Here is a 27,918-nt window from a genome sequence, read left to right on the forward strand (position 1 = left end):
ACCCAGTGGTATTGCAGCTCATTCAGGACTGTTTTCTTTACCCTTTGTAAGCAGGCCTGCCCTCTCTTTTTACCCCCTTCTGCTATTCGCCCGCTGAGTGCTGCAGCACTCTCACAGAGATGCTCTGACTGAGACAGTGGCTGCCCCCAGGCTTCCCAGTCGCTTGCTCGGCCCTGTCCACCCGGAGTGTTTTCGTGTCACCACACATCAGTGTTGTTGTCCTTGGTGCAGAGTAATTAACTTAAAGGGGTTTGTCTAGCGTGATAAATTTAGGGAGGCTCTTTGTTACGGGATGCGGGTAGGAAAAAGCCCTGACAACTCACTCAGAAAAAGAGGATCGAGGAGCTTAAAGTGTGTCATGTGGCTTCCAATCAAAGCGCCTGCCATCAGTGTTTCCTGTTGTTATGTGTGAACACAATAGGAGAATCACTCATTGAGCACGAGTATTGACATGTTAACAATATAACAATGTTAAGTGGGATAAGGAGAGTGGTCTGGGCAATTTAGTAATGCCAAGGACAGAAGGAGAGGCGGGAGGGAGTGTTCCTCTATGAGAACGTTTGTCAAACGTGAATGACACACGAGGACACACATTGTTACTCGTGTGGCCAAAGAGGGATTGGGATACAGAGCAAGTATTAGGATTGGAGCTGGAAAATTGTCTGCCTCTGCCCCCTCAAAAAAAGTGTTATCCAGCATGGGTCAGATTAAGCAGATGTGCAGAATAGTGTGTTGTTATATAAGGTGATCTAGTCCAAAGCTCTTTGACACAAAGCATGTGACGAACAAGCAGATAGACTGTGATATAATCAGCATGAAGTGTAAGCTAGCATGCTGCTTGAATGACTGAAATGTCCAAATCCATTCGACCAGGGTCTTTCCACTGTGCCATTTGTTGCGCAGCACTGTAAGCATACTGTAAGGATGTGTTTTTTTCACTGTCATGACTCCTTTTATTTAACATTAGGGTCTTGCAATCATGACAGAGGGTTTATTGCTTGAATAACACAAAAAGAAAAAACTGTTAAATCGGGCAACCTGCATAGACGCATTTTTTTTTTTTTAAAAAAGGTCAAAATTGACACTGCAGAGGCCGAGATATCCTGATTTAGTCCCAAAAACTCGAGAGCCTACATTTCCCACAGTGCAACCCATACCTATCCTCTTCGCCTAGTGAAGGCTTACATCTCTCAAGCTTCATGCCCCTGGTTTGTAACCCAAGCTGAAGATTTGATGAACGTGTAGTCTCCGAGCCCAAGCCGATTACCCTGATGACATCACTATGACATCACCAGGGAGGATTTTTCTCACACTCGACAAAGCTCCTCAAGAGAAGACATTATACATCTTGCATAGAAAAAGTTCACTTAAGGTCCACTTACTAGGTTATTCCAAAGCTTTCAACTCCATCTGTAGAAAAGTCTCAGTTGTTTGAATCTAAAAGGAGGATTATAAATGTGGTTTTATTATTAATTTAAGGCCCTGATGAAGACTCTTTGAGACAAAACATGTGGGGGCACATCCAAGTAATAAAAGGATGGCTCTCGGATTCTAAACTACAACAACCTGTGACTTTTCTGACTAAGAAAATGATCTTTTAACTTGACAAACATCATATGTGTAGATCATGGCACAATTCAAGGGGTTAAAAAAATATTTCTCTCTCCTCATTCACTGCCATACATATTTTTTCTTTTTATACGGTCCCATGAGGGAAAGTGACAGAGACGTGTCTTCGATTCTTTATGACTCAATTTTTACTCCCGAACCAGTGCAGCAGTATGTACCTGTATGTTTTACTAATGGTCAGGAATAAACTTTCACTGTCATCTCATGAGCTGCTTTCACAGGTCAAGTAGTTCATTCCATGACCAACAAACTGACCTTTCAAGTGTGAAATCAGTGGAGTTCCCCCTTTTTTTTAATGTACCCTGTCCTGACACCTTCTGTTTAAAGTCACCATGCTTCCGGGCACTGAGGTGTAGCTTTTGTCCAGAGGAGACTTGTTGCTGACATAATGGCACAGCTGTCTCATGTGGGCCTTGCTTTGTGGATTAGCAGGAGTCTGGATTTATTTTCTGATGTTGTAATAACATTACTGTGCACGTTGCAGGATTAGGCGTCGGGCAGGGAGCCGGCTGGAGGCAAGTTTTTGCAATAAACTGCTTTGTTGTGGTTAGTGACTTTGAGGGAGCAGTTGGAAAGTTTTTTTTTGTTGTTGTATTTATCATAAAGCACTGCAGCGTTCACTCAGATCTATTAAATTGGCCTAGTAAAGCTAACTGAATCTCAGTGTTGTAAAGACGCTTTGTGCCTCAGTTAGCTGAACATTGTGTGGCTGTTCAGCTGCTTCAAAAACGGTACAGTATAAGACATATGTCAGTTGTTATACCTAAATTAGGCTTTCTGCACTGTTAGATTTGGTGTATATGTTTCAGTGCTGTCATGGAATATGTGAACGCTGCAGCAGACATAGAATTGACGTGGTCCCGGCTGCTGCTGGGTGAGTGTTTTAGTGTCTGGCATGGTGGCAGTCTGTCTCAGCCTGGGAAAAATGACTGACTGACCATAAGAAACACCTTCTAACTGACACAAACAAACCTGCCCTTGTCCTGTCGCTGCCCAGCTGTGTCGGCGTGTGAAATCTCAGTGAAATGGCCAGTCTAAAATCAACACATCTCAAGGGACTTTTTTTCTATGAATAGAAGAATACGTGTTGTCTCCTGGTTTCTGGTTATCTAGGCCATTTGTCAAGCCGAGCTGTGAAGAGCTGCTGATTAGCTGTGGGCCTTTAAGGAGGCCAACTCTCTGATGGGTCTATTTTGCCATAATTAATTATCATCACGACACTGACATTCCTGTGGCCACAGCTTTATGCTGTGGTTGAGGAGGGGTCTGAGTGTGTTGACTGTCTCATGGTTAATGTGTTACAGTGAGAGGGTTTACAGAAGAGGTCAGCCGAAAGGGAAATAATAAATCTCACATTAGTTGAATCATAATCCCTCTGAAAAAGTCAGGAGGTTGTCTTCTAGGATGCATCCAGACTCAGTCAGCCTGACATGGTTTGTGAAGGTAGACAGGTCTGTCTGGGATGGCTGTGACATTAATAGGAAGTGTCTGAACGGTGATGATGAAGTCTGTCTGAATGTCTTGGTCTCAGCACAGAGGTTGGTGCTACTTGCTGCCTCAGCAGGAGTCACACCGGTGCAGGTCCTCACTCCCTGCTTGATTGCAGACTCATGAATATTTGAGGTCCCTTAAGGAAGCCCAGACAGAACTATCATTGTACCTGGATATCAACATGTGAGGTTTAGTGGTCAAGGAAGCTAAAGAATTCAGCCTCACCCTTTCCTCGAGTTAATGTAGGCCTACAGGAGGAAGTGCTGGCAGCCCTCGACGGCAGCCAACTTTGCCTCCGTGTGTGTGTATATGTGTGTGTGTATGTGTGTGTAAGTAAGACACCTGTTCTTCTGTGCAGTGTACTTGGTAAAGTGGTCAAAAGCTGGCAGCCCATCAGTACGCCAGGCCAGGCATCGCCAGCTGCTCTCCCAGTTAAAGTCATGAATAGCCTTTTTGTTCCTCCCTATCAGAAAACAGAACAAAAACACTTCTCAAGAAAGTATGCAGGACTGGTCACACTAGATTGTCCTATTGGCTGCTGTACATGCTAACATACACATACACATTTCCACAGATAAACTTTAACAGAAAAAAAAAATCTTTGGCATGTTTATGAGCCTGCGGGCCTCCCCCGGCTCAGTGATCCACCCTCGTGCTTGGCCTCAGCCCTCCGGTCCTGCAGGCTCAGCTCCCTCCATGGTCCCACTCAAAGGGCCCTCTGTGCTGCTGGCTGGCAGGCCAAGTGTTTATGGAATGTCTCAGCTGCTTGTGGGGTGTGGGGGGAAACGTCTAATGAAATGTTAAGTGTTGTATGAGTTCACCTCTCTCACTACAGCCTGACCCATGGAGCTTGTTGTGTCACTGGCCAGAGTTTGTTTTAGACAAAATGTCCTCTCACAAAGTGCACTGGGGAAGTGCAGGTGAATGAAGACAGAAAAAGCTTTAACAACAAGTGAATCTGAACACTAAATGCCCACAACTGTGCATTCAGGCATTTGAAGGGACAAGGATTTGTTACTGCACTTCCATAAAGTTAGGGAACTTGAGCGGGACAGATTAAATAAAGGAATAAAAAAAAACTGAAGCAGGAGAGACTGAGACTTTATGAGTCAAGCCCTGTATTTCCCATAATGCACCTCAAGATTGTTCTCAATTACACACTGTCTCCCTGGTAAATTTCACGTCCACAGTTTGTAACGCATGCTGTCTTGTATGAACTTGTCGTCTCAAAACCCAGGTTGATTACTTTGATGACATCACTACGACATCATCAGGGTTTTTTTTTTTTCTCAGACGAAGCTCCTCCAGAGCCACAACAGACATTATGCAGCTTTGCAGCTACTTTAATACGAGTCCATGCCCCCCCCCCCCACTTTGTAATATAGAGAGCCAAAGTCACGCTCCTTCCGTTTTTCCCAATGGGACCTTATTCCAGAAAAAACTTTGTTTGGTAGTGAATGAAGAGAGAAGAATAATAATTTGATCCTGCTTGAATTGTGTCATGAATCACACATGTCAAATATCATATAGTCTTTTGTTAAACTGCTCAGTGAACTACATCGTCTCGCTCAATACACATCACCAACACCAGCGTGGCCGCCAACTTGGCACAGAAAAGGTCCTCAAAAAGATGAAAATCACAAATAATCTGACCATACTGACAAGGAGAGTTCATCAGTTTTGTGATCTTATATACAGGAGCAGCTCTACAATGTTGAAGTTACAGATTTGGTGACTGTTCAACGAGACAATGTCACTAATGTGACTGTTGGCTGTGTAGTCTTTATAATTACATATTTTCACAGTCTAATACTTAATTAGTTTTATGACAAACTGCAACTCTCTTGACTTGGAGTATCATCTTTTAAATTGACATTATAATATATATATGACAACATTATATGTGTGATTAATGGCACAATTCAAACTGTATCAAAAAAATATTTCTCTCTCTCCATTCACTATGAATACTATTTTCCAGAATAAGGTCCCATGTTGGTCCAATGGAAAGGGTGTGACATCCGCACTCTGTATGGCTTCTGTTTTAAATCCATCATGTCCAAGCCCAGGTAACCCCAATAACATCATCAGGGTTTTTTTTTTCCCCAAAGCTGTAGAAGACATTATACAACTCTTTTTAAAGCTGCAAAAGTTTTGTTAGTTAGTGAAATGAAGCCAAAGGTTTCCAAATCTAGTGTTGTAAAACCTGTGTTGCCAGGCAGATTATGACTGAGCCAATCATATTAAGGCACATCAGGTGAGGTGTGTTCACTAATATTTAATTCTGTTCAGACATGCAAATGAATATTTGATCACACCTGGAGGTCAGTGTGATTTTTCATGTGGCTCATTTAAGTTTCTTAGCATTGTCAGCAGGTATGTTTGTGTTTACTGTAAAACACATACACAAGGCTGTGAGGCTAAGGACTGGCCACGCTCCAGTTTAAAATAATTAAATTTTTCCCCAAGTGAGATCAGAATAATTGTCCATTAACATAAACAAATAGTACTAAATAGTGACTGTTATAATAAAGCTTATTGTAGTGTGTGTAGTCGATGCTTTCATGTGCCGCTTGTCTATGTTTATTTTCACAGGCTGGAACAATTATTGGGCTTTGATTCTCTCTCTTATGCAGCACATTACAAGCAGTAGCCTGACCACACTGAGCTATTTCAACACACGCTGATTAGTAGGTGTGCTGGGCTGGGCGGCCCAGTTTTGACCTACGCTGCTCAATGACTGGCACTAATTTTAGGCTGCCCTACAACACATCAGAAGTGAGTGCTGGTGGGCCTCACTGCCTCCATCAATCCTGTGGTTTAAAGGGCCTCCCAGTCCAGCAGACACTGCAGATGGTCCAGGACATGATGATGACGTTTTTTGCCAAAAAACACAGCTGATGTCTACATTTGCAATTACCGATGCCCCAGAGTGGCCCTATATACCGTTAAAGGGGCCAATTTTACATGTCTAAGTCAATTTACCACTGAAAGGGTGTACTACACAGCCTGTGATAACATTTGTTTAATGACTTAAGCGAGTAATCCTGGATGGTTTGGCTCCAGGGATGCTTATGTCAGTCTGATGGCTGGTCAGATTGTCCAGACACTTGACTGTATACAAAGATGGATGGCACGTCTCCATTCCTCCCATTGTACAAAATAAAGCCAAAATATCTTGGCTACTGTACTGCACTGCCATCATACACTAGTGACATAATTTGGGGGCCAGGGTTTACTTTGTAGACATCAGATGGTGAATCATCAGTGTAAAGGTCTGATTGATACACCCACTCAGGTCTCACTATTTAACAGCAAACCTATCAGAAAAATTAACACTAGGTTTAGGGAACATACATCAGATTACTTGATAAGAACAACCAAAAATGACAGAAACCATTTTTAGGATTTGGCGAATGTCTCACTTTCATGCAGCACCATCATCATCATGTCAACAATTTTATTTATCAAACACTTTAATTTATGACCAGCATTTAACCAACTGCACTCAAGCGCCATTATGGCTTAGTCTTCTTAGCAAAAAGCCTGCAGTGCAAACAGGGGTATAACATTTTAGATGGCCATTCATTAGTCAGGGAAGTACCAAGGACCTGAAAGCTGCTATGAAAGCTGCTCACTGGCACTTTGCAGCAAAAAAGGTTCTCTGTTATGAAATGTGGTGATAACAAGACTTGAGTGCTTTGTAGATCAGTGACTGACAGAGAGACCCTCGTCAATCAGACTCTTTGTAGTTTGTAGACCTAAATGTCACCAAAGAGTAATTGTCAAGTGTATCATGTAAGTGTATTAGATGTATGTCAAGATTTTTCTACTTGCCATGAGGTGAGGAAATTTACAAAGGCCACGGTCGAGGTCATCACGTCCAGTGTCTGAAAAGCTGTCACCTTTTGTCAACCTGTTCCCCTCTATTTGCTCCCCCTGCCACCGCTGTTTCCCCAGTGACCGCACAGTCCGGAGGAGAATCCATTTGCTGGAGCCATAAAGTGGTGTTAAGCTTTTAACAACATCTCACACTGACATCTTCTGCTGCTTTTTTCCCCCCAAAGGTGCAACTTTTTTCTGCAGATCTATACAACCATTAGAGAGGGGACGGAGAGGCTGTCCTTCATTGTACCTTTTTTTTTCTCTGTGCTAAATTATTGATACTTAAATCTCATTTCCAGCTCGTTTGTGAGCCTGTGATCTGAATTCCATCAGCTGACTGATCTTTGTGTGGCCGGTCAATATGATCGCAGTGGGGAGCAATAAGTGGGCTCAAATTCCCTCTCTTTGGCAGAATACAAGCAGGAGTCCATCCCCCTTGAGCTATTTAAACACACTGATCGGTGATGTGTCAATGTGCTGAGCTGGACAGCACTGTGCCTTTTCCCACTGGTGAAATGGGGAATTATGGATGATACTATTCTAGTTCCAGCTCTCGCTGGGATGAATCAATCAATCACCTCTTTGCTCTGATTCACATTTTTGGAAACTGCTGTCTGAGCTCTTCCCATCAATTGAATAGAAGTGATATTTTAGTTTGACCCAAAGCCTGTTTTATCTGATTGTGATGCCACACTTTCGGGTTGTTTCCAGAACCAAGCTCATTCCTCACTGTATTTAAATGTCCTGCTGCGAAGTGAAACCGTCATGCTTTCATGTCCATGCCACGTGATGAAGGCAGCATCATTTGGAAACCATACAGTGTTAGCATAAACACAGAAAAATATTCCTAACTGCATCCCAAGGGAAAGCGCCTTCTTCTGCTGGTACTGCATGTTGTTTAGAGAAATAAAGCCACATGATTATTTCTGTGATAGTGAATCTCTGATGCTGAGCCACTGCCTCAGCTGCACATCTGTCACTCCCCCCCTGCCTGTTTATCGTAGTTCATCTCTATGGATTAGGATTAGGGCTTTGAATGTGTCTTTGCTTTGTCATCAATAGGACGTCCAACATGTGCCCTGTAATATACTACTGTGACTGTCTTCTGAGCATAGCTCTTGTTTGCATGCTGGAGGAAGGAAAAGTGTTTCATGATGACTGATTATTCTCCAGAAGGGAACTGGAGAGCTCAGAGCCAGTTGTTTGGCTGAGTCCTTATATATCCTTGAGTTCTATTTTTAGTCGCGGTGTTCAGTGTGGTCGTGTGGGAAAGTAAAGGCACCGTTTTTTTGTGTATTAAAAGGTGATTTCAACAGAATTCATGCTTTTCTGATGCTTTGCATTAATCTGACATCTAAAAGACAGTGGCTCATGGGAATGCAGTCAAATGCAATTCTTGAAAAACACTGAATTAAAGAGTTCGGAGGCTGTCCAAAACAAAATCAGCTTCTCTCTGATCCACGGCTCCACACAGCTCATAAACGCAGCTGTTGGGCTCAGCGATCTTATGTAATGTCATTAGAATGTATTTATTACAGCTCTATTGCACAGTTGAGCTGCGGCAAGCTGGGCATGGGACAGGGAGGACGTGCTGTAGAGCTGCCAGGACTGCTTTGCCATCCTCCATCCTAATGTGTGATATTTTGTAATACAGTTTCAGTTACTGCAGACTGGAAACAAGAAAATAACATTGCTTCTGCACTGCCATTTCAAGGTGCGGCTTCAAGGATTAAAGGATAAGTTCACCCAGAAATGAAAATCCAGTCATTGTCCTCTCAGGCTCATGCTGATGGACAGTCGGCTGAAGTTTGGTAGTCCACAAAACATTTCTGGAGCTTTACGGCAAAACAGCTGCAACAATCTCCTTAACTGAAGAAGACGGAGACTTGTTTTAAAAAGTAAAACAAACACCTGACTTAAAGTTTGACCATTTTAGAAAAAAATTTAGATGAATTAAAGGGACTTTGAATTTTCAGGAAATGTTATTTGATAGTTAAAGGTGCACTGTGTATTTTTGGAAAAAAATGAATAACTCTGATTTTTAAATATTTAAATTTGAGTTTGAATTTATTCTCCAAAACTGCATAGTGCCCCTTTGAATTAATAAATGAGAATATTAGAAACATACGACAACAACATGGTCAGTCAGAATCTTTGAGGTGGGTGATAACTTAATACCTTGATATTTATTAAGGATATTTCTCTGTCAGCTAATAAAATAAACTAATTTAAAAATGTGCTTATTTGGCTCCGATGCAACATCCTCTCAATATTAACAATATCTGATAATCTGATCTGATGGTAACATGTCACAATTAATAACCTATAAACACTGAATAATCTGAATCTGCAAAGTAACTAGTAACTAAAGTTACCCAATCAGTGTAGTGGAGAGGAAGTATAAAGTAGCAGAAAATTAAAATATTCAAGTAAAGTGCCTCAAAATTGAACAGCGCTTAAGCAAATTGAACTTTTGAAGACTGGGTGAGTCTGTGCTACAAAGACCCTGCTGTGTGTAGCTGCACGTGAGGTTTGGCAGTTTGTTTGAGGTTTAGGAGAACAGTCTGTGCTTCACTTTATTTGTTCAGTCCCTTTTTAAACTGTTTCACAATCAAGTCAAACAAAGCATTGTGAAAACAGGTTGCACAGAAGCACGTGTGATGGAGAAAACTCAAGAAGAACTGGGTCTTAAGTGAAATAGACTGGCTTTTTGAGTTACAGTAGTTTGTTGGAAATTGTTCAAATCTGTTTCCATATATGTGCGAATGTATGCTGGCTCTGTAAAGTCTTTAATTGCAAAAGGTATCAGAGCGTTAACTGGAAGGTAAATATGATAGCCGTGACCATAGGTCAGTGAGTGTTGGAAGTGGGAGCTGTTTGTTAAAAGATGACCTTGTGCCTGTTTCCGCTCTGAAGCAGAAGAATTGCTGAATTTTCCGGACAGGCCTGCCTGGACACTTCCTCAGTCACGATCCTTACAAAAACGGTGCTCACTGAGGATCTATTGTGATGTCCACTTTCTCACAATTTTAACCACAGCCCAAATGAGGCCGGTGTATTTAAAACTGCTCCTATTAAAGACACAGTACTCTAAGTATTTATGACCTCAGAACACTTTTAAATCCTCCTCTTTACTTATTCTCGTTTGTGGTGTTTTTCCAAGCTCGGACTGTTTCTCTTTCCCCCTGGATGGAGATAGTTTGTGGCTCTGAGGCTGCTACCCCAGAGAGGATGTGTTATTCATCCAGTGCCGGGGCTGATGTATAATCTCACTGGAACACAGAGTGGCCTTTCACATGGACTTCCCCTGTGCTCTGAGGCTGTTTGGCCTGCAGTCGTCCCTTCCTCGAGCAGTCAATACAGCTCTCTGCCTCTGTGTGTTTGTTTGACTCCTTTGTCATGGCCTCTGTGGATGTCATCCTGTCAGTCGGCCTGTCCTCCAGACCTCTCCTGGGTGACTGGGCTTTATCCTCCCACAGTATCCGGAATCCTCTCTTTCCTGTTTTCAAGCCGTGCTAAACCAGTTTTGTAGCCTCTTGTTAACATACCTCACCCCACATTACTAGACACATCTGCCTTATATTTCATCTCTGCTGTTCGAGGTGGTCATTCTTTATCTGTCAGCCGTCACATCCTTGACGACGATAATGATGATAATGACGATGATGAGTGCTGGTGAGTCAGTGGTGGCTGGCAGTAATTACAGGATACAGAGCTTGTTGATCCTCATCTTCAGGGTGTCCTAAAAAGTCTGAAATCACAGGGATGGCGAGCACAACATATATTTCTGACTTGTCACATTTGTTCCTGGCAGAAACCCAGCATGTTGTAAAGCCTGTGGGTTTCCAGAGTGATACATTTTTTCTGTTCTGCTTTGTGATTTTTGAGCCCTCTTTGATTAGCGGACACACAAAGTAAATTTTATACCAAATTACAGAAGCCTGTCATATTCTCTCTGATCTTGAAAACACTCAGCTGAAGGAGACACACTGTACAACAAGGTTGGCATGAGCAGAGCACGTGTGGTGCCTCTGCAGTTTCCCAGGCTTATCCACTTGCCTGTCCTGGCATGAGCCCTCGGTGGCTGGCACAGGCAGCCTGGTAGATCTGTGTAGGTCACAGGTTTATGAAGGTTAAAAGAGGATTTGATACAAAGACAAATGGCAGTAAACGGCAGCCCGCTGCTTAGTGTTTGTTGTTAACTGACAATACTGGTGTGTCAGATTTTGTTAGACACGTTGGCCTGTGTCCTTTTTCAATCTGGAAAGAGCAGGTTTAGTGTTTGCCCCGACTTGTTTTTAGTTTTTAGTTTTTAGGCTTATTGCTTGGGGGATGGACAAAATAACAACAACTTATATTATAATGCAGTGCAGTCATGGGCATATTAACAAGCTTGGGGCCCTGGGGCAAAATGTTGTGTGTGTGTGTTATACTTAAGTTGAAGCACTGGAGACACGAGACTGTGGCACATTTAGCTAATGTAATAAAACATAAATATGAACTGGATGAATAGATTATAATAAGTGTTAACATCACGTTTTCAGCTCGTGTATGTTTTGTTTGCATATTTGGCAGATAAAGTTGTCGAGGTGATCATGTTACCAAGAACAGTCCAGTATTTACACATTGAGTAGACACTGAACAACATTAGCATTTATTTGTGTTCCAATGTCCACTGTCTCAATCCTGAGGGAAATACTTGGCCCTTTAGCTGACACTAACTTTGTCTGTCTGACATTTGGTGCTGAGCAGGTAGTGCACAGTAGGCTCATGATACATTTTCCACTGAAAACAGCAGCCTGCTGTGGCTGGAAACAGAGAGCCATATAACTGAACCAAAATAGTGCAGTTGCGGGCCACAGAATAGTGCAGCTGTAACTCGAGTAACTGCAAACTGCTGCTAACTTGCTCTTAACTAGTTAGCTCAGGTAACTTGCAGCTAGCAGTCCAGACTAGGAGCTTGGTGCACTGGGGGAGTGCTGATGCTTACACTGCTAGCACAGGAGCTTTAGAGCAGGATGGGCTGGGGCTAGCTGCTTAGCATGCTAACTTCAGTAGATATCTCTGCAACACAACATCTTAACATCAAAACTGTTACCCCCTTCACATTCTGTTGATGTTTTTAGCTCATTTTCGAATGTTTACAACTAAAATTCTTACATATCGCTCCTTTAAGGCCTTTATTATTTATAATTTCAGTTGATGTTGCAGTTATCTGAGCATATTCTAAAAGTAATTCGTATTTGCATATTACTATATTTTCCAACTTCAGGTCTTCCACTTTGCCTATTTGGAAATACAGTAAATTCAATAAACAGCAACAATTGCCATCTCAAAGTTACTGTAAAGTTGCACACGTCTTTGAAACAGGGTCAACAAACTTTATGATCTACAAGATTGTAGTCTGAACAAGAAACTGTATATTAACTCGTTTTTTATCGCATTGGAGATCCTGTTCGTGTCTTTTCTGGTAAATCACCCCTGATAACACTGAAGTGAGCTGTAAAAAGACTGTGGCATCTTAACAACTTTCTGATATCAGTTCCTAAATAGCTTTCTTGGCCCCACCCTCTGGATTGACTTAGTGTGCCAACAGTTTCAGTTTGTCTCATTTCCGTGATGTTTCTCTGTGTTTACAACAAGACTTAACAGTTTAATGACACAACATGTGACTGTTGTCCTTTGTTTCTCACAGAGGCTCCCTACAATGAGACCCCTCCATCATATGGCTATGACCTGGAGCACTCAGAAGATCACCAGCCTCGCCACGACCCTCTTTCCTTCACGGGATCTCCGTCCTCCTCGCCACGACTCCGCTCCAAGAGCCGGAGCAGCCGAGACACCCAGTCCTCTGGTTCCCTGGAGTCCACGCTGTCGGTAATGTTACTGGGTCAACTCCCACCACGTTGTCTCCCAGCTCGCAGTGCTGCTGCTCCACTCTCCACTCTATCTCCTGCCTTTGTTCCCTGGCTACTGCATTGTCCTTCACTGTCCTCTCTCCACACACCATCAAACACTTTTAGCAGCTCTGGCTTCTCATTCTGTGATGAAAAGTAGCTGTTAGAGTGCTTGCCATTGTTTCTTCAACTGCCATGGTGTTTTTCGAAAAACAACAAAGGGATATCATTTGGTAAAGCCTCCAAGTTCAGTCCAGGTCAGATAATTTTTATTGCTTATGTTTTTTATTTGATAAGAAATGGCACCAAACCCACCTCGCATTCCAGTCATGAGGAAGTGTTTCACCAAACTAAACCAACATTTCCTATAACTCTTGTTCCTCCTGTTACAAAGAGGATATTGCTTTTGTTATTTTGCTCCTGTGTGGTGTTGATGCATGTGCATAGAAGTGCCTGAGACACACAGATGCACCAAAATCTATATTTTTGTCAGTTTACCCTGTAGGAAGAGCATGTTTTGGCTCATAGACAAACCTCTAGATCATCCTGCAGACTCTGACAGGAGGTTAGTAATATAATGTGCATAGGCTAGCATTCGTCACAGCATTTGTTTTCATTGTTGTAATGCCAGTCCTAGTGTGAACAGTTGACTAGAAGTTTGCTGGATCCTGATTAAGTAAATCATTCGTAAAGTAAATTATTAGAATCACCCGTAAAGGGTCATTCCAGTAAGTTAGTGTTATGAGACACTTCTTGTCTCATAAATACCCACAACTTTCTGCTTGTAACCCAGACTTTCTGTAATAAACGACATCACTACATGTGTAAAATCAGTGGAGTACCCTTTACTACGGAAGAAGTGCCCCTCAGTCAGTCATTTAATCCCAGCTGGTAGTGCTTTTCATTACGAAGCAGGGCATTGCTGAAAAACACCATACAAACTCAGCATACATACTGTAGACGAACAGATGTCAAAAAGAGACCCAGCTCCCCTCCCCCTCTGCTCTGTTCCCGTCCTATCTGTGGTATTCTTATCCTCTGATGTGCACACTTGGTGATCTTCAAAGCCTAAATCATGGCAGAGGGTAGTGGTGGTGGGCTCACTCAGCATACAGCTTCTCCTTCTTTTTTTTTAAATCACCAATTAATGTAATGGCAGAGCTCAATACAGCTCTTCTCAATGCTCCAGTGAGTTTCATACTGACATGATAGCCCACACCAGGATGACTGATGGCTTTGACCTGTTTGGAATAACAACTCCTGGGCTAGACACATATTTGTCTTCCTTACAATGCCAGGAGTCTCTGGTGCAGGCCTCTAGGAATGTAAAACTCCTACAGAGTTTAAGCAAAACTGGTCAGTCCCTCATCTCACAACAGCTGCAGCCAGAGGTTTGCAGAGGTGTGTTGGGTTGTTTAATAAAGACAGAACCGATTTAAACTTCAAAGATACTGTCATCATCTGCCTTTTGTGTTGGAGAATGCCTTCCCTTCATGTTTGGCAATTAATTTCTCTTCGCACCGTGTTTGAATCAGGTGGAGTTGGATCAGGAGAAGGGGCTGGAGATGAGGAAGTGGGTTCTGTCAGGAATCCTGGCCAGTGAGGAGACCTACCTCAGCCACCTGGAGGCCCTACTGATAGTATGTATGACTTTGGTCAGAGTTGGTCATAGGTCTCTTCCTACAAAAAAAGAAAAGAAAACTGTACTATAATTATTTCTTCTGGCAAATGTTTTCTGTTAAACGTGAATGACTTATTGACTATAGTTTTAAACCGCAGGCCTACATTCACTAACTGTGGCCTACATATTGACTGATTATTTACCCAGCCCATGAAGCCTCTGAGGGCTGCAGCCACAACATCCCAACCAATGCTGACCATCCAGCAGATAGAGACCATCTTCTTCAAAGTGCCAGAGCTTCATGAGATCCACAAGGACTTCTACGACGCTCTGCTGCCTCGAGTCCAGGACTGGGGCCACCAGCAGTGTGTGGGCGACCTCTTCCAGAAACTGGTATGGTGATGATATTTTTGATAGCTTCAGTGGGACAACCAAGGAAACTAAAAATAATTCATGTTCATGTGTGTCAATATAAGTGCAGCAGGTAATCTGTTGATGTTAGAAATCCACTTGTATAGTGTAACATAAAAATAATCAACCATTCCTCAGAAAAATTAACAATCTAATTTGTATTTTTTTTGTATTTATTTTTTTATGGTTGTGATCTTTTAATATTTGATTCTGGAGAGAACATGTCAGGACTACGTTTTAGAGCTTAAGCAACAAAAACCGGTTTTTCAACATCTTATGAAATTGAATGCAGCAGGAACTCTTCAGCCAACAGAGCAAACAAGGAAATCTGAGAACAGTGAAAAACAAAGTATCTGATGGGCTGATATCAATAAAATGTTGCACTTACACAAGTGTAAGTGCAACATTTTAGTACAGTGTGGCGATCCCCCATCTGATGTAAACCCTCCTTTGTATAAATACACAAGCATCAAGTAACATGAAACCTCACAGCATTAAAGTGTATGTTGGTTTTTGATCAAACAGGCCGACTTTGTCAAGTCAGTTACTTTAAGAAACTAATTATAGCACTTCTTAAATGTCAAGCCTTGATCATCAATGATGAGTTTATGAGTTTAAAGAGGGGAGACTTTTAGGGGGAAAAGGTGGGGGTTGCTGGCTGTTAGTAATGTTCAGGGGATCTTGCAGTGCACATGTGAGTAGACTGCCTGGAGTCATCTCCCGGCCAGATAAAAGCCTTGCTTCACCACATTACAGGCAGTAGACGAGAACAAAACTCTCTATAGGAGGCCGCTGAATAAGGGCTACCTCAGTGTTTGCTGAAAAGATGAAAGACCCGTGTCACGTGCAGCAAACACTGACTCGCACTCGACTGCATCAGTTCCTGCAGTAATAATGTTATGCCAGCCCTTGCCTGAGCGCAGCGTACAGTGACACTGCAAAGTACTCAGTGGAATTCACAGAGTACTAAAATGAATCTACTCTCTTTGTGTCTGCAGGCCAGCCAGCTTGGTGTGTACCGAGCATTCGTGGATAACTACAAGGTTGCTGTGGAGACGGCGGACAAGTGCTGCCAGGCAAACGCTCAGTTTGCAGAGATATCTGAGGTATGTAATCACGCTATGCACAGTGGGACAGCGGCAAACAAGTGTTTGATGCTGCACAGCTGCCCTGGACGAGTGATGACAGGGCAGTTTTCAGCAGTCCTCACAGTGTAAACGAGCCATGCAGCTTTTTACAGAGCTGCTGATTGTTTTAATTGCACTGTGGGGCAGTTGTTGGGAATTAATGAGGGTATTTTTTTCTCACCATTCCCTCTGGTGTTATCTTCCCAGAATCTCAAGGTCAAAAGCACAAAGGACTGCAAAGACCAGTCGGCTAAAAATTCACTGGAAAGTGAGTATTGAGTGAAATGAATGGCCCGCCTCCACATAAATCAATATTGCTATAAGTAGTTGAGCTATGACTAGGCCTGTTGAACTGACTCTTCCTCCTCCACAGCTCTCCTCTACAAACCTGTGGACAGAGTGACGCGCAGCACACTTGTTCTGCATGTAAGTCAATCTGCCTGACACAAATCTGGAGCAAAGCAAAGAGAGTTTTGGGGATTTAATTTGTCCACATTTTTTCTATTCCAGGACCTCCTGAAGCACACGCCCTCCAGCCACCCCGACTATCCGCTGTTACAGGATGCCCTGCGCATCTCCCAGAACTTCCTGTCCAGTATTAACGAAGAGATCACCCCGCGTAGACAGTCCATGACAGTTAAGAAGGGAGAGGTCAGTGTGGAAAGCCAAATTATAATATCACCTCAGGTTATAGCGTGGCTAGGTATAAATACACTGAATCTGTTCAGGCGCACTCTAAACAGAGAGTTTGCTTCCCCTCCATACTGCTAGCTGACACATTCCTGTAAGTGAGACAGAGACTTGATTGACACTGGATTTTGGGGAGTTGTTTACCAGAATAAATTCCATCAATTCCTGTTTTATTCAATGTTGTCCAGGTTGTTTTAGTTAATATTCACCAAGGGCCTGAGCAGAGGAGAGAGTCACATTAAAAGTGGGCACGGCTTGTCCCCTTTGTGGAGCACTTGTTCCCTTTTGCCAAGGACAAATTCAGGGGTTTGTTGTATGTTGTGGTGGCACAGCGTCGAGGCCTGGTACCACAATGTCGACTCCCTGTGCCTCTCCAGCTTTTATATGGTTTTATATTTTTCCAGTGTATGAGTCACAAACATCCACCCATTTTTGGTGGTCTGCTAACTCTGCTAATAGGCACAACAATATTTACAGACAGCATTTGTTTTCTGACCTAGTGACTCTGTAAAGCTTTGAGTGTCAGTAGTGCTCACAATTCTGACATAAGTAATGTTTAATGGGTATACATTTTTACTAAGTTTGCCATTTTAGTTTAGGGTGTTTGTATGCAGACATTATAAAAGCACTAACATAAAATATAGCTGAGGATAATGAGAATGTCATAATTTTCGCATGTATTTTTGGTACTGGTTAAATAAATGATTTGACCCGATGATGGCATTACATGAAAAGTAAAGGGATTACCAAAGTTAATACAAATTATCCTGAGGGGGCTGTCTGTACCAGGTATTACAGCAATCCATCTAATAAGAATTATTTTGACATTTTAATCTAGACCAAAGTGGCGGACCCCCACTGCCACCCACATTGCAATCATGCTATCATGGCTGAAACTAAAAAAGGGAATTTGGCAATCCTGAGTTATCGGTTGCTAAAACTCTCCAATTACAGAAAACTTGATTATGTGGACTTGAGGTTTACATTTCACCCCAAAAATGGACATACTGTTGGGCTTCAACAAGTGATTATTTTTATGAGCGTTTAAGCTGACATTTAGCCTATAATTTGCCAATAAATTGTAAAAAATCATTTTCAAAATGTTTTTTTCAACATTCCAAAACCCAAAGACTCTTCATTTACTTACATTTACTAGAAAAAGTAGCAAGTTCCTCATTTTTAAGCGGCTGGAACCAGAAAATGTTTGACATTCTTGCTTCAAAAAATGAAACAATGAACAAACAAACAAACAGAAACAATTTATCAGTTATTAAAATAATTGGTAATGTTCTTGCAAACATCTAATAATAAAGCTGACAACTCGCTTTGACTCTAACATACTGTTCAGTTCTCAAGAAAATTTTGACTTTTGATTTTCTCACTGAAACAGCCACATTGTGGAGTTCAGGATTATGTCTGCCCACGTAAATTGCGTCATATCTTGACTGTTGACAGTAAAGACCTTCGAGCACAAGGTGTCTGGAAGCTGCAATAAAACCGGAGTGTGAGTCACGTTGCTGCTGACTCATCTCAGCCTGTCTGCTGTAGTTGTCAAGGAAGTGGAGTGTAGAGGAAGCCTTAGACAAATCAGTGCAAACACTGGAGGCAAGTGGCCCCTGCGTTGCAAACCAGGAAAACCTGTCGATTACCTCCACGCTCACTCCCATCCTTCCTTGCCACAGTGTCTACTCTGCTTCCCAGAAATGACGTGCAGCACTCCTTATCAACTTAACTGTCTAACCAGCCCTCTGCGCTGGGCGTGCACCGACTTACCAGTGCTTCCTGACCCCTCCGATCCCCCTCCCCACACCATGCATCTCAGGGCTGTGATTCAGATGACCTGACTGGGAACTTCCTCTGTTTTTTCTGGGAACTGGCTCTGCCCACCGGGGTGAGATATTAAATCAAAGAAAGTTCTTGGGAACATTCTTCTGGATATTGTCTAGGAAGTCTGAAATCCCACAGGGAGATTGACAGATAACAAGCCAGCACATGACAGTTTCACACAATCGGTTTAAAATATCAGTTGTTGTTGTTGTAGGTTATCAACTCTTGACTAAATTTGCACCCATTGTTGATGTTTTGCACCGTGGCTGCCTGTAATTACTACGAGCGTTTAAACCCACAAGTTTGTTTAGCTGCCCCTCGTGTACATGCCTCGCTGCTCAACGTGTCATTACCGTACATAAAAATACAGATTCCAGTGTCAGGAGGGTGTGAGCTCTGTGCAGTCACAGCTCTTGTTTTTTCCATTGGATTATTGACTATCTGTGGTTATGTGTGTCACATAACAATAAGCGAATGTCACCCTGCCACCTCTTTTTGAAACCGGGACAGTAACTGAACATGTTTCAGGGCCTGTAACCAGCCAGCGCTGCACTGGTGTCCACAGAAGAGAGAATAGGAAAACCATGCCGCAGTGATTTCCTTGTTTTTGTTGAGCTGCGGTCGGAGTGGGATGGTAGAGTCTCACATGGGCAGTGTCGTGGTAAACAGCCTCAGCCCAGAGGTCAAAAGGCAGCAGGGGAATTTCGATGCGTGTTGCTGCGGGAAGAGCTCATGTCATCACATGTACGTCTAACCTCAGGCTGCACGGATCAACAAAGATTAGAGGAAGTCCTGAAATTAGATTTCATTTCTAAACAAGAAACATGACTTATTCTTGACAGTATGCACAGTTATACACACTAACTGCTGTTTGAGCTGTCAAGAGAGATTTAATACTTCTCTCTTGTTTTATGAGATCTGTCTGTATTTAGAATTTCTTTTCTCAGCTATGAGAAGTTCTTTATTTGTCTTTGTGCATTGCATTTTGTAAATCAATAGTGTATTTATTCTGCATTCTGTCGGGGTTGAGTGTACTGTTTGACCTCACTACAAACTAAATAAAAAAACAATCGATATTCCAGCACTCAACATGATACGATTGACACTATTTTCCTAACAGTCACATTAAAAACAAGAGCGATCGAGCTACGCATTTCACATGCGGTGACATCAGTTTCAGAAGAGCTGCAACTACTATTTTGGTAATCAAGTAATTATTTCCGTCAAGGTGGTTATGTTTTTGCTCGGCTTGTTGGTGTGATTTTCAGCAGGATTACTTAAAAGCTACTAAATAGATTTCCATGAAACTTGGATGGAGGATGTGTCTCCTCCCAGACAGACCCTATTTGGTGCTGATAAAAGGATGGATCCAGGATTTCTTTTTCACTTTCGTTCGAGATACTGCCTTTTTGACAGTTTCATTATTTTATCTGTGAAGAAAGCATGGATCTTGATAAAAATGTTTAAAAAAAAGCTTATTAAGGTGCCTTGTATCTATGAGTATAATTTGATATGGATCCAAATAAAACCCCTGGATCGAGCAGATTAAAAATGTTAATATTTATGTTTGATATTGGATTAGATTTGGTTGGATTAAAGGCGACGTATACACTCGACTGAGTGCCATTCTAGTTATTTCATTTTTTAAGCAACTATGTCAAAAATGTGCAAGCTCCGGCTTCTTCAGTCTGTGGATTCTCTGCTTTTCTTTGTTAGAGTCTTTGGGTTTTAAACTGTTGGTTTAACAAAAGAATTTGTAGACTAAATGATTAATCAATTAATCATGAAAATAATCAGCAGAATAATCAATAATGAAAATAAGTGTTAGTTGCATTAGCCCTTTATACAAGTGGTAAAAGGTAATGTGCAAAATGATCAACACAACAAAAGTTAAAAGGACTAAGAGTCTATATATAAAATTTCCTGGCAGTCCATTTAGTCATTGTATCAGTCGGCACCAAAGGTTGACTGGCAGACTGGCATTGCAATCCATGGAGCCAAAAGACATGACAGATGTGCTCCAGACCATCAACCATTAGAGACTGAAATTGTCTTGTTTCTGTTCACATCACAAATGTTATTTTGTTTACTACCAGCATGAGGTTGGTAGCATTCATCTGAAAGCACCACAGGCTGTACATTAATTACAAGCATGAACAAACATCAGCACAAAGTCATTGTTTGAGAACCCAGAAGAAACTTTTTAAAACTCAGCGCTAGTGTTGAACTTAAATTAGATTCTGTACTTGCAGTAAGTTGCACTGATTTGTGACGTGATTTCTCGTTTCCCGTTGGCAGAACCGTCAGCTGCTGAGGGATCGCTTCATGGTGGAGCTGGTCGAAGGTTCCAGGAAACTTCGTCACGTCTTCCTTTTCACCGACCTGCTGCTCTGCACCAAGCTAAAGAAACAGGCTGCGGGGTGAGTCTGGGTGGGCGTCCTGATGGAGAGTTGGGATCCAGGCTTGTGACCCGGAAGATCCACTGGTTCAAATTCCTGTTGGACACTGAGAGTCCCTCCGCACAGATAGACTTTAAACTTGTTAACCTCAATAGAACTGTTCCATTGTGACCAGCTTGTGTTTACAGTGGAAGATAAAGCTTACACTTGATCTCAGATCAGTTTCTTGAACATGTTTGTAAACTTGTTGTTAGTTGTACTGATGGTTTCAACAAACTGTTCTGTGACAAAGCAGGACAACATAGCGGAGAAAGTTTAAAAAATGATGTCTTTATAAACACATTTCTCCTCCAACAGAAAAGGGCAACAGTATGACTGTAAGTGGTACATCCCACTGGCTGATCTGACCTTCCAGACCATTGAGGACTGTGAGTCCACCCCCATTCCTCTGGTCCAGGACGAGGAGATCGATGCCATGAAGATCAAAATGTCCCAGATCAAGAATGAGATCCAAAGAGAAAAGGTGAGGATAAACAGCTGGTAAACACACCTAGAAAATACAAAAAGATATGACAGAATTCAACACACAGTTTATTTCTGATTTGAGGGAACTGCTAGAGAACAATTATAGCTTTGTCTGAAGACAAACAAAAATAAAATGAGGAACTTAAAGATTAGCACATGTGAATAGAACAAATGTTCAGACATTGTGTGCTGCGTCACATAAACCCTGTTACTGTTTAATCTGCAGAGAACCACCAAAGGATCCAAAGTGATTGAGCGACTGAGAAAGAAGCTATCAGAGCAAGAGTCTCTGCTGCTTCTCATGTCACCCAACATGGCATTCAGGGTGGCCAACAGAAACGGAAAGGTGAGTCGGGGGTCTCCAAGAAGGGATTAAACATCATCAAGCATGTTAGACGTTCATTTTGCTTTGATTGATGAACTATGGTTCTTTGATTTCTTATTTAAAATGTTCATGCAAAGTATCATGTGGAATATCTGGTACCAGCAATTAACTTCTTTATTTGGTGTCTGCTGCCCTCTGCTGTTACAGCATGAAAGTGCAATAACACAGTTTGTCAACCCTTCATTTCCTTCAGGGTTTCACATTCCTCATCTCTTCGGACTATGAGCGTGCAGAGTGGAGGGAGATTATCCGTGAGCAGCAGAAGAAGTGTGAGTTTTCTTTCATTGGCATAACATGAACAGAACAACAACCCATTTTTGATCATTTTATCATCATGTTGTCCCCCGATGTCAATATCGTCCTCCCATATTACCTTCAACAGACAAGTTAAGAGTTGAAGTACATGTTTTTGTGCACTGATTGCTTTGAAAACCTCTTGACCTGTTGATTTTAATTGAGTTAATTTGTTTTTTTTCATTATTTATTGTCTATACCATTTTTAAATAATAATGCATTTCTTATAGTAAATTGGTGTTGGAGAAGATGTGGATTCTAGTTTATAAAGTCTTCAAATATGTTACTTTTTATTATCACCACTTTTTTAACATTAAATCAGCAGACCTGTAATATGTGTTTAAAAAACACTATACTGCTCTTTTATTGTGTTTAGCTTTATGACGTAGGTAAAGTGCTTGAGTGGCAAGATGGTATCATTCTTGATCTAACACCTTAAATCACCTCTCCAGTTTTGGAAGATGTAAAACTTTGCTTTAAAAGGTGCACTATGTAGGTTTGGAGAAGACATTTTAATCAGAAAAGAAAGATCTGCTTTGATTTTTTTTAATGACTAAACAAACTCTCTTAGCTCTTTTTTTTTAAATATCTGATGGAGGGGTGTGTTTAGCTCAGTGGGTAGAGCGGGCGTCCCATGTACAGAGGCTTTGTCCTCGCTGCAGGAGACCTGGGTTCGACTCCCGGCCCTGGTCCCTTTGCTGCGTGTCGCTCCCCCTCTCTCTCATCCTGTTTCCTGTCCAACTCTTCAGCTGTCCTATCAATAAAGCCAAAAGGCCAAAAAAATGCTTAAAAAAATGGACCCTGCCACCTTTCTGGCTTAGAATAGAGTCCTGGGGACTTTATTTTCTTCTGAGAACAGCTTGTTTATTCAGTTATGGAAAATATTAATTTATTCTCATTAATAATGTAAACATAAAAATTCCAAGTTTGAATTTTGTCTCCAAACTACATAGTTCCCCTTTAATTCCTAACCATTTGGAGTGGTGTAGTTGGCACTGTAGAAAACAGACATTAGAACTTTGGAAGCCACATCATTTTAAATAGATTATAATGCTAATTGTATAATTTGTGTGTCCTTCAGGTTTTAAAAGTTTCTCTCTGACCTCTCTGGAGCTGCAGATGCTCACTAACTCATGTGTGAAACTTCAGACTGTACACACGATTCCAATGACCATGAATAAAGAAGGTAAGTTATTGTCCTTTTTAGGATTTTAAATATAGTTACAGCTTTGTATTTAATCTTAACATGCATAATCTGAGCGCTGTCCTCCACAGATGATGAATCTTCTGGTTTGTACGGGTTCCTAAATGTCATCGTCCACTCTGCATCAGGGCTGAAACAGAGCTTAAGTAAGTGGCTTATCCTCTTGTTTCTGACTAGAAATCATCTCACCGATTATTCTAAAGGTTGCACGTGGTGTCACATCATCCCCTGTGTCTGTCCAGACTCATCTGCTGCACTCCCCCCCTCCACCCTCTCTCTGCTGTGGCTGTCAGCTGGAAGGGCAGCTGCAGGGGAACAAGTGGGATTAGCTAGGAACACTGTGTACAAGCGGCTTCAAATATGTCTTTGTCTCAAATCACTGCCTGCTCAAACCTTAACCAAAGGTCGTCAGGCAATAGTCCACTTCTCTTGTTGCTATTTCTTAATTTGCTTGGTAACATTAGAACTATGATGACACCAGAGAAAGAGTTCTGGCATTGAAAGCATGCAGTCGCAGCTGAAGAGGCTTCGTCGAGTGCATCACGCAGACATGTCTCAACCAGCTGATTGATGTTAGTTAGATCTTTAGTTTCATTTCAGAATAAAACCAAACTTTCCCTTTGCCCACTAGACCTTTACTGCTCTCTGGAGGTGGATTCCTTCGGCTACTTTGTCAACAAAGCCAAAACACGTGTGTACAGAGACTCTACAGAGCCCAACTGGAATGAGGTGAGAGTGCACATCAGAATGGAGACAGTGAATGAGTGAGACCCTCTGTGGTACCTTGTGGTATACTAGGTTGAAACCCACAGTAACGTGCCTTTTGCTCTGTTTCCGTGCAAGGAGTTTGAGATCGAACTGGAGGGCTCTCAGACTCTGAGGCTGCTCTGCTATGAGAAGTGCTGCAACAAAACCAGGCAGAGCAAAGAGGAAGGGGAGATCACAGACAAGATCATGGCCAAAGGACAAATAAAGGTACGGACCAATTATGGCAGGTCTGGGTCTGGGTCAGATGTCTTGGCTGAGAATTACCTGTGTCGTATGAAAATACCTGTAAGGACAAGGGTACAGGTTTATGGTGTTGCTGAAATGCCAATATCAATGTTAAAAGGAGTCATATTATACTTATTTTGCAGGTTCATAATTTTATTTTGGGTACTACTGGAATAAGTTTACATGCTTTATTGCTCAACAAACAAATCCATTTTCTCATATTTTCTGGTGAAACGCTCTGTTTTAGCTCCTGTTTCTTTAAGCCACACCCCTCTTGAATACCCAGTTGGCTCTGATTGGTCAGCTGGCAGCCATCACTGCTAAGAACAACAGAGCAGCTGTGCTAAATCGATTCTTACACGTGTCACATGGTGATGTAGTATGATGTCACAATGTCACAGGATTAAAGGCAGGATTAGTGACAAGCAATTCTGGAGCAGTATTTTCTGTGGGAGAGGAGCGTCTGTTGGTGCAGACCTTATCTTCCGAGATGTTTTACATGCACAAGACCATAAACAACACACTGAAGGAAAGGGAAAAATCGAAAAAACATAATAGATCTCCTTTACCTATTGAAAAATTACTATATCAATATAACATTTTAACATAAATGCAGAGAATAAACAAACATTTTGGTAAGTATTATTTAAAGTAGGTTATTAAAAAAATATTATCGAGAAGCTATATGTACTGAGTGGGTAATTTAAAGTTAAAGAATAAACAGTTATATACTATGCCCAGCTAATGCTGTTCCTAAAGGACCTCAAACATACTGTATCTTTGGCATTTCTTATTACTTATCAGCCAGTTTATACACCAAGGGGAATTCTGGCTACAGATTTGTATTTAAAAACAATTAGTGTGACAAAGCAGCATTGTAATGTAGAAGTACTGTAGTGCTGAAGGGATATCCTGGCCTACCAAAGAAAAGCTTCGTACAGACTCCAGCAAATACATAATACTGTATCCATTATGGCACCAAAGTAGAAAAAGGAACTACAAATCAATATTTTCAGACTTTAAATCTATACAGTTCACTGACATGTACAGGAAAAACAATCCTTGCCTATGTGGAGTGAACTTGCTCCCTCTATTGATTCCTGTAACTCCACAGCGGTGACTTATTTGCACATCTGACCTCAGGAACTTCTTTGGCTAATCCTGCCCTGTGGGGCCCTTCGCTGTTGAAAGAGTAGTGAGCGGTGAGGTTCCCAGTGGGTCACTTTTGCTTGACCCCTGATGTGTGTTGTGACAGAAGGCGGATTAGACTTTCAGTTGACCAAATGTAGCCATTGGCACTGCTCCCGAGGATGACAGAGTGAGAGAGACAGAGAGCTCTTTGATCGACCAGTGAGGGGATTTCCCTGCTGGACAGGTGGATCAAAACACTGTCCCGTCTTAGAGGAAAGGAGCTGGCATCTTCAGTCAGATTCATGCCATGTAGAGTGGAGATAGGAAACCTGTCAGGTATTCAAATCACTTTCATGTTTATCTTTCGGTTTAGTTGATTTTTTACAACAATGGTAACTTGACAACATTTCTATTTGTAAGGACTGAAAATATGACACTTAATTGTTTTAACAATACATCCTGTGGATGTGCTGGCATGCATCATCACTGATGTAACCATCAAGTGTTTTGGGTCCCTCAACATCGGACACTCTCACTCGGCCAATCCAGCCAGATGATCGATCCCACGGCCTGCATCCCAGCAGCAGTTGACCACAGGACCTCCCTCGACTGCCAAAGTTATCTGGTGGCTTTCTTTGTGGCATTGATGATTAACTTGATGGCCCTCCTCCTTGCCAACCCCACAAGTTTGGTCAAGGCTTTGCAGGAGTGACTGATGTTCACAGGAGATTTTCTATGCTTGACAGTTATTATTGAATAAGTGTTTTATTTATTGATTTTAATAATTAGTGTAATTTAAAAAAAGAAAAGGACTAGAGGTGCTGACAACTGCAAAAGGAACATGAAATAAATAATTTATACCATGTATATATATATATATAATAGGGTGAAATATAAACACATATATATAGATATAAAATGATTTAAAAAAGGGAAATTAGAGAATAAAAAGTAGAATGAAAAATATAAATATTATATTAGGTTGATTACTTTTTCAAGTAAATATTGCCAAGTATAAAATATTTCTTTGTCTTATTTATTTGTAAATTTTGGCCCAAGGCGACATTTTTAAGATACAAAGTGACCTGAAAGATGGAAAATCCTTTAATTCATTTTTAAAAAACTCCAGTTTGACCCTTTAAAAAGGCCACTATGAAGTTTAGAAAATAAATTCAAACTCAGAATTTTAACATTTACAATTTTAATAAGGTAATAATACAAACTCAATTATTTATTCTGCCAAATATAAAAAAGGTAAAACAGTATGAAACTGTGTCGTTCTTTTAGGTCAGCTTGTTAAGTCAGTTTATTCAGTCATGAAAACAAAGAGAGTTTGTTTATTTATTTTGTTTAGACGTTAAAAAAAAAAGTCAATGAAGATCTTTCTCTTCTGATTAAAAATGTTCCCCAAAGCTACACAATGCATCTTTAAAACTAACACTAAATAAGCTGTAGTACTATGTCACAACCATGAGAATTTGATTGTGTTCACTGAGGCAGGACTTTACCTGCTCTGTGGGGAAACAAAACATAGCTTTTTATAGAAAGAGGAGCCTCTGGGGGACTTAACAGTTCATAGAAGGGTTATATCATGGATTTGTCTACTTAATATGATTTCAGATACATGGAAGACCTGCCTGGTGTTAAAGGTCACTGGCACTAATCAGTGATTGGCCCTAGAGGACCCTATTTAGGCTACCTGAGATGCTAGATTAGCAGCCAGCACTGCTCACAGCGGCAGGCGTGAGCACGTTGGTAATGAGGGTAGGAGGGGATTCTCAGGAGTTAATCCCCCAAATCCATCTGGGAAGTAGAACAACACAGAGGCGAGTGTGGTCGGCAGGCTGCCTGGCTTTGTTCCTTTTCTGACTTCCCACTGGAAAGAAACGATTTGGAGTCTGACAATGCCGAGACATGAAGATGGCACAGGAAGTTTTGTAAAGATATTGCTGGGCTGCATCACTGAGGGGATTTATCAAGGCGATGTGATCAGTGACTTAAGCGAAGAAGGACCTGCTGCTCTTGTTTGTGTCGCGGTTTAAAAATAGAGTTATCCGTGGAAGAGCGCTGATTTCTTTGTTTGCCATCAGACAGTAAAAGCAACATTTTAGAGTTGACAGAGGCTCATGCCAGAAAAAATGAGTGAGAGCAATCTTAATGAGGAGGAGAGTTTGGATCAGGCCAGCAGCGGTCTAGAGGAAGAGGGAGACGCAGCTCCAAGGAAAACCCCAAGCACAGGGGCCCGTCTGTGGGACAGAGTCCGCAGCAGTCTGCTCAGACCAAAGGTAAAGATAAGGACAGTGAGCTGTGGACGAACCCACATGGGGTGTTGTTGTAAAGGAAGCCTTGGAAACCTGAAATTAAGGATACCTCGTTTCATTTTTTTTTTTTCCATAATTGTTTTTTATT

The 27,918-nt window shown here is 41.6% G+C and overlaps 1 protein-coding gene across 2 annotated transcripts in view; it reads left to right on the top strand.

Moving 5' to 3' along the window:
* Nucleotides 1–27,918, top strand: part of LOC115581672 (breakpoint cluster region protein) — a 34,632-nt gene that overhangs the window by 1,921 nt on the left and 4,793 nt on the right. Inside the window, exons 2-16 of one of the 2 annotated variants that reach the window (XM_030416958.1) lie at nucleotides 12,701–12,882; nucleotides 14,438–14,542; nucleotides 14,731–14,916; nucleotides 15,933–16,040; nucleotides 16,269–16,329; nucleotides 16,435–16,487; nucleotides 16,572–16,712; nucleotides 20,877–20,998; nucleotides 21,335–21,500; nucleotides 21,729–21,848; nucleotides 22,081–22,156; nucleotides 23,263–23,367; nucleotides 23,457–23,531; nucleotides 24,017–24,114; nucleotides 24,229–24,360. In XM_030416958.1, coding sequence (XP_030272818.1) covers nucleotides 12,701–12,882; nucleotides 14,438–14,542; nucleotides 14,731–14,916; nucleotides 15,933–16,040; nucleotides 16,269–16,329; nucleotides 16,435–16,487; nucleotides 16,572–16,712; nucleotides 20,877–20,998; nucleotides 21,335–21,500; nucleotides 21,729–21,848; nucleotides 22,081–22,156; nucleotides 23,263–23,367; nucleotides 23,457–23,531; nucleotides 24,017–24,114; nucleotides 24,229–24,360 — 1,730 coding nt within the window. Of the gene's footprint in view, nucleotides 1–12,700; nucleotides 12,883–14,437; nucleotides 14,543–14,730; nucleotides 14,917–15,932; nucleotides 16,041–16,268; nucleotides 16,330–16,434; nucleotides 16,488–16,571; nucleotides 16,713–20,876; nucleotides 20,999–21,334; nucleotides 21,501–21,728; nucleotides 21,849–22,080; nucleotides 22,157–23,262; nucleotides 23,368–23,456; nucleotides 23,532–24,016; nucleotides 24,115–24,228; nucleotides 24,361–26,690; nucleotides 27,795–27,918 lie in introns of those variants that run through there. The other variant, XM_030416959.1, reaches the window with a different exon arrangement.

The sequence above is a fragment of the Sparus aurata genome, chromosome 5 (assembly GCF_900880675.1).
Source record: "Sparus aurata chromosome 5, fSpaAur1.1, whole genome shotgun sequence".
Taxonomy (NCBI): Eukaryota; Metazoa; Chordata; class Actinopteri; order Spariformes; family Sparidae; genus Sparus; species Sparus aurata.